Genomic DNA, 11003 nt, shown 5'->3' with positions numbered 1-11003 from the left:
GAGTTTGTTTCTTAGTGGGAACAAATTTAGAGAAATGTATCATTACATCACTTACTCACCAATGGATCCTCTGCATTAGACTGAGGATAAGCATTGTTTCTTTGTAAAGTGGAAGGCAATGGTAACGTCGTACATATTTGGAATGGCATGAGAGTGAGTAAATGATGATTTCTGGGTAAACTATGCCTTTGAACTTGGAAGACAATTAAGCAGAAATACTCAATACACATTTCCATGTGAAGTTTAATGATTCGTGACAACCACTGTTAGATAAGGCAATGCAACAGCTGTACAAACCATTGCAGAAGATGCATCTCTCTGAATGGAACAGAGAGACACGACAGTTCATAAAAACAAATAAATGGGAATATGTTCCACAGGTCCACATCTGTAATGATAAAACAATCTGCCCTTACTGTTATACTATATCTGACATTTATATCTCATGTGCAGCTGATGTTAAAAACTGACAGATCATTAACAAAAAACAAAATTAACAAGACAACTTTGGCTGATATTTAGACATTTCATCATTTCCCGAGGTGAACTTAAAGTCTTCTAAATTTTCAATAATTAACTGTTTTAACCTAATTTTCTTTATTTAATCATTAAAATAACCAAAAATAAAGACACAAATGCTTTTTGAGAAGGACAAAAGAAAGACCACTAACACTAACAGTGTTTTTTATGTGTTGACAATTACATGAAGCTGTTCTGAAGCAAGCAGTCCAGGAGAGGTTGCAAAGCTCTGAAGCGAATTAAGCAGAAATATGGGTGCTTCAGTATTTTGTGCTTTAGACCCAATGTTCAAACTGAAGTTGCTTTACCACATGCATATACTCTGCTGAGAGGAAATGTTGCAAATCTCCATGGCATCCTGGCAATTTGATATTACTGACCATGATCAAGGTGCTGTTCCATGGAAGAAAAAAAATATTTAAACACTTACCATATTACTTAAAACGTATTTGCATTCACAGATAAAAATGTGAAAGTATCACAGACAATGACAAAGAAAAAAAACCAAAAATGACTTGATAAAATCCAGGAGGACGTCAGTGACATTTTGAAGTAGCATTATCAATACATAGTGTTTCTTAGAATAAAAACATTCATAAAGATGTCTTAAATTAACCATTATCTGATGATGTGAAAAATGAAAACTGGTATTGGAGAATTACTGTGCTTGGCTCTAAGGTCAGTTTATAATTTGGTCATGTTTTCAGCAAAACAATGCCAAACGGAGATAAAAATGGAGGACCAACAACACTACTCAAGTCCTTCATATGTGTTCTTGCTACCAAAGCTTCACCGAGCCTCTCTGAACACACATTAAACACGAGTATGAATAGTTACCAGAGTTAACAGCGGCTGCATATATTAGAAACCGTAGTTAACGCACATTAGATCGATGTGCATTAACTATTTGGTAGCTGAAGCTCAGTGATGTTAAGTGATTTCTGCATAGTCTGAGCCTTGTTGATCTGTATGATCGCCAGATATCACAGCGGGCGTGATATCATCCACATCTCCTTCCCATGGTATGCTGCCAAGGTTGGCAGGAGCAGAGATGGAGTGGGGGGTTACGGTGTGGCCCATGCCCTGGTAACGGCCCTTAGGGGATGGAGGGGTGGAGGACGATTCAACGCCTGGTTCCTGAGAACCAGCTGACAGCAGTCCTGTGTTCTCATCCTGGGAAACCTCTTCACCGAAATATGTTTTCCTTGGCCGACCCATGACAGTTCTCCCTGAATGATAAAAAAATCAAAGCACATAAATATGATGAATAAGTGTTTGAAATGGAGCGGGGTATTGACCAAGCAGCAACCCTCCAGTCTCTTTCATGAAACCAACACGGAAGTGACTAAAACTGCAATTCATCGACTGGCCGCTAGACGCTGGCTCCAAAAGAGAGTCAGTCCCATAGACTCGCCATGTTAAAATGCCCAACTTTACAGCAGAAAAAAAAAAGTTTACAGCCTGGTACAAAAAGTGGTTTTGGTCCATATAGCTAATTTTGCCCTTCATGACAACTGTGAGGGGGGTGAATTTTTTTATAACTCATCCGTTTAAATTATATTAAGCCTTAAAGTTCTGCATAATCAAGGGCATGGCCACTTGAGTGACAGGTGGATTGCCGCTGCTGTCACCATCGTGCTAGGTAGGTCCCGCCTCTTTGCCCATTTTCGATTATCCGGGAGTGACACGCTGCCAAGATGGCGACGGCCCGCTCCGCCCACGTTGAGCTTCAAAAACTCTCTTCAGAAACCTACGGGTGACGTCACGGACACTACGTCCATGTTTTTATACAGTCACTGGTATTGACACAGATTTCACAAACTGATTACTGTTCAGGAAATATTCCGCTTATGAATATAAGGTGCAAAAAACCTAATTAGTATTACTAGTAGACCTCTGAAGGGGAAAAAAAGAATGATATGAAGTATTTTGTAAGAATCCAAAAAAAGGTCTTAGACCCTCGAACCATTCACTGCAAATAAAAAAAGACTGTTATGACTCACCGACATTGCGCACTTGTTCCGAGATGTCAGCCCGTATATCTGAGACATCCCACATGGCCAGGAAGGAATCAAAGCAAGAACCTTCCTCTGCTTCCTGTATGTAGGGCTTGTAAGTGAAGCTGAAGTGATGGGCAATGGCTGCCAAAAACATTTCCACACAGATGATGAAGTCCTGTGAGAACACAGAAAAACAGACCTTTAATTTTAAGGTTACTTCCTCTTGTGCAACCAGAAGTTCATTAATGGTGCTGCATGAACAATGGTGCATTGTATACATGGTAAGCCAGTCAAAAATATAAGAACAATATGATATGAGTATTTTAAACCGGTGTCTCAGTAAATTGAGTTTAATGTTGAGATCAAGGTATACATACCTGTAATCCAGTGGCTACAGCCTCCACACTGTCCCAGTCCCAAGTGTGCAAGTCTGAGATCACACCAACCTTCACTAAAAGTGCAATGACCGCAGCTTGCCTAAGACAGATAAAAGAACTGATTAAAACATTATAGGGTGGCAAAATTATCATTAAAAAATTACTTACTTAAAAAGGAATAATTTTGGGAATTATTATAATAATTATTAATTTTAATATTAGATTTTATTTGAATATTAAATCTTAATAAAATCTTGATAAATTAAAAAAATATTATATAGTACTCTCTATTACGATATAATGATACAATGTCTATTTTATAAATACTTGAATTTTAGATTACATTAGATAATTTTTTCTATAAAATTAAAGTAATGTGTCCACATTTTACCTTTTATATATATATATATATATTTTTTTTTTTTTTTTTTTTTTTTTTTTTTTGATGTTTCTCTTATTTTTAAATTAATTTCAAAATTTGAAATTATAATTTTTTTTTTTTACAAAACATTTTTATCCTTTTGATTCTAGGGTGAAATATAACCTGGGGATGCTTTTAAAAGGATTCATGCAATTCGCCTAGTACTGTCTATATAATGTCTATTTTATAAATATTAGAATTTTTTATTATTTAGATTACATTACATAATTTTTCTATCAAATTAATGCAATGTGTCCACATTTTACTTTTTAAAATATTTGATATTTCTCTTATTAACAATTTTAAAATTATTATTAGTAGTAGTAGTAGTAGTAGTATTAAACAAAACATTTTTATCTTTTTGATTCTAGGGTGAAATATAACCAGGGGATGCTTTTAAAAGGCTTCATGCAATTTGCTCCCAAATTTATATAGATTATTATAATTCTGATCAAACATGGTCATTAACTGTCATGACTTTAGTTGTACCATCCTCATACTATATAGTGTATTCTAGAAAATTGCCCTGCAAGATGGGAACTAAACTTGATTAGAAGCAGATCCGAATTATTACAGTGTTAAACGCGTAGAGAAGGGTTTACCAGAATGACACAAAAACCACCAGCTTGACACAGAGGAATTTGCCCACAGGTTTGATGGGACTCAGCTCTTCTCTCAGAGCCTTGTAGAACAGCACAAGACAGTACATGGCAAACTGAAGAGAGAAAGTTCAACATTAGCACATTGCCATTAGTTTATCAGGTTATCGAAACAACAACAGTGAAAAAAATGATTCATAGTTCATGCTGTATAAGCTGTTCGCTGTTCACGAGCAGCATAAACACAAATGAGGGGCTGTAAAGTCTGGTTTGTTTTATTTCACAACAAATGAATTGGTAAAAACCAATCAAGATGGCTCTGTAAACAGGGCTTTAGTTAGATTTGATCTTCCTTTTACCTGAATGGAACTGCAGACTCACTCTCACGACATAAGATCATGTGACAGTCTTGCATAATATTCAGGACAAAACAGGTACTTACAAGCTGAGAGAGATTGTTGACGATAACCAGATACGTCCAGGCATTTTTTGAACTGAAGTTACCTTCATCATAGACCCCACAAAGCTGACAAATCCTAATTTGGCAGGACAGAAATGATGCAAATCATTGACCATCAGACAAAGCTTTATTCTAAACTGACATGCTTATTTTCATATCATATGCTTATTTTATATCATATAAAAGTCTAGGGTGTGATTTTAGCACATAAAATGTGCTAAAAACTAAATTTAGTCTTGTGTTTAAAAGCATCAGAGCACAGAAACATGTGGAAACATTAGTGTCGACTAAAGGGGTTTGTTGATGCACTTTCATGAACAGAAATTAGTCGATTATGCTACCATTCAAATGTTTGAGGTCAGCAAAACTTTAAAGTGGTCAAATGATGCGATTTCAAGTTTTCCTTTCTCTCTGGAGTGTTACAAGCTGATTGTGCATAGATAAGATCCCTGAAGTTGCAAAGACTAAAGTCTCAAAACCAAAGAGATATTCTTTATCAAAGTTAAGCCACGCCCCCCTAAATGTCTACCTCACTATGTGGAAATATTAGCATAATGTGCCCAAATGTGCATGCAAAGAAAGAAGGAGGGGTTTCAGTAACTGCAGTTAGTGTTGAAGCAGCCATGTCAGGGAGACGCTGTGTGTTTCTAGGTGAAAACAAAAGCACTTTATTTGGCCTTCTGAAAGTAGATGCATTTAGGAATCTTTAAGATGACTTACAACAGAACAGCAATGCATTTTATGGATGACCGTTTCGTGAACCTAGGAGAGGAGGTAATTCTGACTTTGCTATGACAATCCGGCGCTTCTGAATCAGCTACTGTTTTGTTATTAGTTTAAGTATTTATAATATAATATATAAATACAGCTATAATATAATATAGCTATAGGTCAATATGTTTGACGTTCAGTTTACATCAAATCAACATTGTGTCAAGTTTTTGACATCAGCTTGATTTACATATTTGAACTGTTTTTTGATGTCAATTTGAAGTATTTTGAACAATTATTTGTTAAAGCAGCACTATGTAACTTTTTCTGTGTTCAACGTGTATGTAATGAGCGAGTACATCATGAATTAATCTTCCAAACCGCGTTTTTGTCTTATTCCGATTCACTACGGTACACTTATAATAAGTACTTATATTTGGACTATTGTAGCCTGGTTGGGTCATCGCCGCTTATCTGCGTGAATATCATGTGATGAAGATTGGCATAATGGCTGCTGAATTAATAAATTACAGCACCATAAAAACCATTTTAAATCAAAATATTAATATTGTGAAAGTGACGTGACATGTGGTGACCCATACCTGGAATAAGTGCTCTGCATTTAACCCATCCAAAGTGCACACACACAGCAGTGAACACACACACACACTGTGAACACACACCCGAACACACAGTGGGCAGCTATTTTTGCTGCGGCGCCCGGGGAGCAGTCATGGTATTGAAGGTGGAAGAGAGCGCTATACATTCACTCCCCCCACCTACAATCCCTGCCGGTATGAGACTCGAACCCGCAACCTTTGGGTTACGAGCCCGACTCTCTAACCATTAGGCCACGACTTCCCAATTTTACCATACTAAATAGTAATAAATGCAATATTACTATTTTTATAGCATTTTTAATAAAATAAATGCAGCCTTGTTGAGCATAAGAGACATCTTTCAAAAACATCTTACTGACCCCGAACATTTGAACAATAGTGTACTGTATATATTGCTCCCTTATGTATCTTTATATGCTGTAAAACCACATAAAAACACACAAAATGTGACAAAACTGATAGTAAATGCTTGGTTAACCTCTACAACATACACAAAATGAATGACACTCACAAAGCAATGACTGTGGTGACAGGTCTCACAACTGTGTACTGCAGAACCCCCAGTTTACATCTCAGCAAAAGCACTCTGTTGAGGAAAAAAAAAACAGTTCAGTAAATGTGCTGTTCTCAGTATGAAAACAGAAAAGAGGAGGCCATGAGAAAATATTGTTGCAGTATAAGTAAATGTTTCTCTGGCACTGTATAAAATAAATTAAAGTTAACTTGACAGGCATATAACATAGAGCTCTACTGTTTTCTAAAGCAGTTTTTTCCCCTAAACACAAACATATTTTTTCCAGTTAAACGCTGCTGGTTTAAATCAACAGACTTTTCACACATTACCACCACTGCCTAACGTAAATTTAAAGTTGCAGCCCTCAGCAGCAACAGCTAAAAGCAGCCAACAACCTCAAGAAAGTGTTCACTATCTCTTCCTGCTGTATCTAAAAAAAAAAGGCTTTCAATTCCCATCCTCCACTTTAAAGAGGGCTCCAAAGGAGAAGATGGTAAACAGGTAATGGAGGCCCTCAACATAAGAGCCTCAGCCATAACGTCTCGACTTTCTCCTTTAGTAATAGTACCAACAGATACGCATTAAATACCACATCCTGCCTTAAGTTATCCCACTTTCATATTCTATCCATGTCTGTGCAAACACTCACTCTCCCATGGGCCACGGAGGGCAGCAGCAAAGAGGGGGGAGATGCTTTTGTTGCTCCTGCACCTCCAGCATCAGCACCAGACTGGGATACTGGTTTCCCAAAAAGTTGAGAAGGAAGATCATGAAGTTGTAGATGACATAGGCCTCATAGCACTCTCTACATGTGTCTACATAGATGGCAATGTTGGGATACTTCAATGCAATCCACTGTGAAAACAGAAGAAGGGACCAAAGAATAACTTATATACAGAACACAGAAATGTCAAATTACACCAAAAAAAAAAAGAGATTGGATGCACATGAGTTTGGTCAAGTGAGTCACTTTTCTGGTCCAACTCTTAAAGTAATCCAAGTCATGAGCATCTGCAACATCAGGCCTCACATTAACTGATTGTCAAACAGAAAAAGGCCAGTGTTCAAGTGAAGGCAATCTTAATTGGAGACTACACATCAAAGAAGCTATTTGCGATTCAAATACCAACATTTTAGCTATCATTGTGATCACATGATACTCACACTATCTAGGCTGTATATAGGAACCATCCATAATATTCTGAGTATGAAAAAACAGAGTGAACATGTGAGAAACAGACAAAACAAGTGACGATAATGTCATAAAAAACACCTTGAAAGTAAAATGTTCCCTACAACAATACCTGATAATAGGTTTTTGTAGCTCAGGTTGGGTGTAGTGTACTAGATGCTGCAAAATCCCCCACAGTGAGATGGGTATAGTCATGAACACAAATATCCCGGCGATGAACCATGCCTTATTAGGAGTACTAACCTATGAGATTACAAGGAGAAAACGAATACCATCAATGTGAAGTCACTGTCAAAATGATCTAAACTAGCACATATACACCTAATTTTAACAATAAAATAACTATTTAAATACTATGTTTTTCCTTTGTGAATCAAATTTGACTCTCTTATATACAGCGGTAGCCAAAATGATTAGAACACTAGTATTTTCACCAGCTAAAAATGGTTTTAAGTAAGTTATTTCTATATTTTGCTGTAGTGTGTCAGTAAGAAATATCAGTTTACATTTCCAAACATTCATTTTGCCATTAATTGTAATAATCCAGTGAGATTTTTGTCTGACAACAGCAAGTGCTGCACAGAGATCTGATCTGATCATCATCCAGTCTGTCTGGAAAGACATGAGTAACAGAACAAACTGAGACAGACTCAATCCAGAAGAACTGTGGCAACGTCTCCAAGATGCTTCAAGAAACCTTCCTGCAAAGCTTCAGTACTGTGAAAAGTTTTAGGCACTTGTGCAAGAATGCTGTAAAATGAGGATGCTGTCAAAAATAATGTCGGAAATAGATTTTCTTTATCAATTAACTTGTATTAACTCAATTCGCCGAGGCTCTTCGCAGAGTCTCTGCTGGGCGCTCCGTTCTGCATCAGCGGGATCTCCTCGGCTCTGGACGGAGTGCTCCGGAGCGGAGGAACTGGCGGCGTGGGTCTCTTCAGGACGGTGAGGACGGCTGGCGGTCTGAAGAGCGTCTCCTCGGGGTAGATCTTGACGCTGGAGGCCGTGGTGGTGCTGCTGGAGCTGCTGTTGAGCGTGTCCGTCTTGGAGCTGTCCGTCAGATCCTCCTCCAGACGGAGATCAGACGTCAGGCAGTCGATCTCCTCAACCACCTGAGAAGAGTCCGATGTGAGACGAGATGAACGTGCACAAGAAACCAGGTGCTCTAGAGACACCATCCGTTATACAGTCCTGGCCAAAATCAGAGCACTCGTATTTCCAGCAGCTAAAAATGAGTTTAAGTCAGTTATTTCTATCGTTTGCTGTAGTGTGTCAGCAGGAAATATCTGTTTACATTTCCAAACATTCATTTGGCCATTAATTGTAATAGTGCAGTGAGATTTGAGCTCTGATCATCATCAGTCTGTCTGGAGTCACATTGAGTAACAGAACAAACTGAGACAGACTCAATCCAGAAGAACTGTGGCAACGTCTCCAAGATGCTTCAAGAAACCTTCCTGCAAAGCTTCAGTACTGTGAAAAGTTTTAGGCACTTGTGCAAGAATGCTGTAAAATGAGGATGCTGTCAAAAATAATGTCGGAAATAGATTTTCTTTATCAATTAACTTGTATTAACTCAATATCAACATCAAATCAACATTTGGTGAGACCATCCTTTGCGTTTAAAGCAGCTTTTGCCCTAGCTGCACTTGCGCATAGTTTTTCAGGTAGCTTTATAGGTAGGTCTTATAATATGTATTCATGTTTTGAACAAGCTTTTGTTTTCATTTTAATTTGACTTTTAGTAATTTTGCTGTGTTTGTGTGTGTGTTTTAAACATATCTTTTTTGTCAGTTAGTTGCCATTTTTTTCATCTAATATTTATATTGTATTCAAATTTTTATCTTAATTTTTAACTACTGTAATAGTTCTAATTTTAGTGAACATTAATAACACTGATTTGACCTTTAAGTATATTATGCAGCTTAAAGTTTACCTAAATAGTTCACATTAGAACATGCTCATTTATCGATAGCAGAACAATACAGATATTATAAAACAAAATGTTAAAATCGCATTATGATATAATGCAATCCCAAACGTGTCTGAAATTAACCAGGCACTTGTGTCAGAAAGTTTCACTTCTTAACCTATTAATATTCAATTAGTAATTCAATATATCAATTTAAATAATCACTTTTCTATCATAACACACTTTTGGGACCATATTTAAACACATGTTCAGGTTTAGACCTCTTGTACTATACTCAAAATGGTTTTCATTGCGGGTCAAATTAGACTCATAGGCTACACGTGAAGTTTCTTAGGACAACAAGAGGGTTAACAACATTTATGAACACATTCGACAGTCAGCTGCTTAATCTTTAATGTATGTAATTCTAAAAAGACCTCTGACCCCTGATTTCTGAAGTTCCCATATACAGAGTGGAAGAACAACCAGGAGCAGCAGAATGTACAGCAGCACCACCAGAGGCCGGATCCACCTCCTCCAGTTCCCGCATGTGCACGGCATCTTTCCCGCTGCCACTGAGCTCTTACATTACACTCCGATTGAGGTTGACACGGAGAAACGCCGAATTAAGTTCTTGGCAGTTCTACTCCTGTGGCTTGGTTTAGATGCATATGATTCGTATAAACACGACTGAGATCTTGATGAATCATGAGTGTCGTTATCGCGTCAAACAGTCAGCTGATTCCTCCCAATCCCACAAACATCACTGCACTCATCGATCGATCGCGTCCATTACAAAGTCAACGCACGATCATATTTTATTATCCTTTAGCAGAAACCATGTTACAAAACGCACATAAAACTTTATTGACTTCCAAAATAAGAATTGAGCGAGAAGTTAATAAACAAAGCGGGTCAGAACTTCCTGTTGATCTTGTCGTCACCGTGGGTTCTTCGTCTGTTTTCTGAACCATTTTTAACGTTTAGCGCCACCGCTCGGATCGGAGAACCGGCAAACTTACTCGCAATTAAAGGGGTCATATGATGCGATTTCAAGATTTCCTTTCTCTTTGGAGTGTTACAAGCTGATTGTGCATAGATAAGATCCCTGAAGTTGCAAAGACTAAAGTCTCAAAACCAAAGAGATATCCTTTATCAAAGTTAAGACTCTGCCACGCCCCCCTTAAAACGGCTCGTTCTGACACGCCCGCACATATCTACCTCACTATGTGGAAATATTTGCATAATGCCGCCCAAATGTTCTCGCAAAGAAAGAAGGCGTGGTTTCAGTAACCGCAGTTAGTGTTGAAGCAGCCATGTCAGGGAGACGCTGTGTGTTTCTAGGCGAAAGCAAAAGCACTTTATTTGGCCTTCCGAAAGTAGATGCATTTAGGAATCTTTAAGATGACTTACAACAGAACAGCAATGCATTTTATGGACGACCGTTTCGTGAACCTATGAGAGGAGGTAATTCTGACTTTGCTATGACAATCTGGCGCTTCTGAATCAGCTACTGTTTTGTTATTAGTTTAAGTATTTGCTATTGACTGTTCAAATTGACTGTTCATCTTGTGTGTGCGTGTGTGTGTGTGTGCGTGTGTGTGTGAGAGAGAGAGAGAGAGAGAGAGAGAGAGAGTCTAAGAGTTATAAGACAGGGAGTCAGCTGTCTTGCTGTCTT

The 11003-nt window shown here is 37.8% G+C and overlaps 1 protein-coding gene across 1 annotated transcript; it reads right to left on the bottom strand.

Moving 5' to 3' along the window:
• Nucleotides 1–20: 20 nt before the first annotated feature.
• Nucleotides 21–10276, bottom strand: LOC107550677 (transmembrane protein 184C). Its single transcript, XM_016232022.1, has 10 exons — nt 9770–10276; nt 7526–7656; nt 7386–7422; nt 6871–7076; nt 6219–6293; nt 4359–4452; nt 3920–4032; nt 2897–2996; nt 2523–2694; nt 21–1748 (listed from the first exon to the last, which is right to left on the bottom strand). The coding sequence occupies exons 1-10, from the start codon at nt 9884–9886 to the stop codon at nt 1450–1452; spliced, it is 1344 nt and encodes a 447-aa protein (XP_016087508.1). The 5' UTR covers nt 9887–10276; the 3' UTR covers nt 21–1449.
• Nucleotides 10277–11003: the final 727 nt, after the last annotated feature.

Source organism: Sinocyclocheilus grahami, unplaced genomic scaffold (assembly GCF_001515645.1).
Source record: "Sinocyclocheilus grahami isolate Dianchi unplaced genomic scaffold, SAMN03320097.WGS_v1.1 scaffold17.1, whole genome shotgun sequence".
NCBI lineage: Eukaryota > Metazoa > Chordata > Actinopteri > Cypriniformes > Cyprinidae > Sinocyclocheilus > Sinocyclocheilus grahami.
The sequence above is the reverse complement of the archived record's forward strand: the minus strand, read 5'-3'. Positions and strand labels throughout refer to the sequence as shown.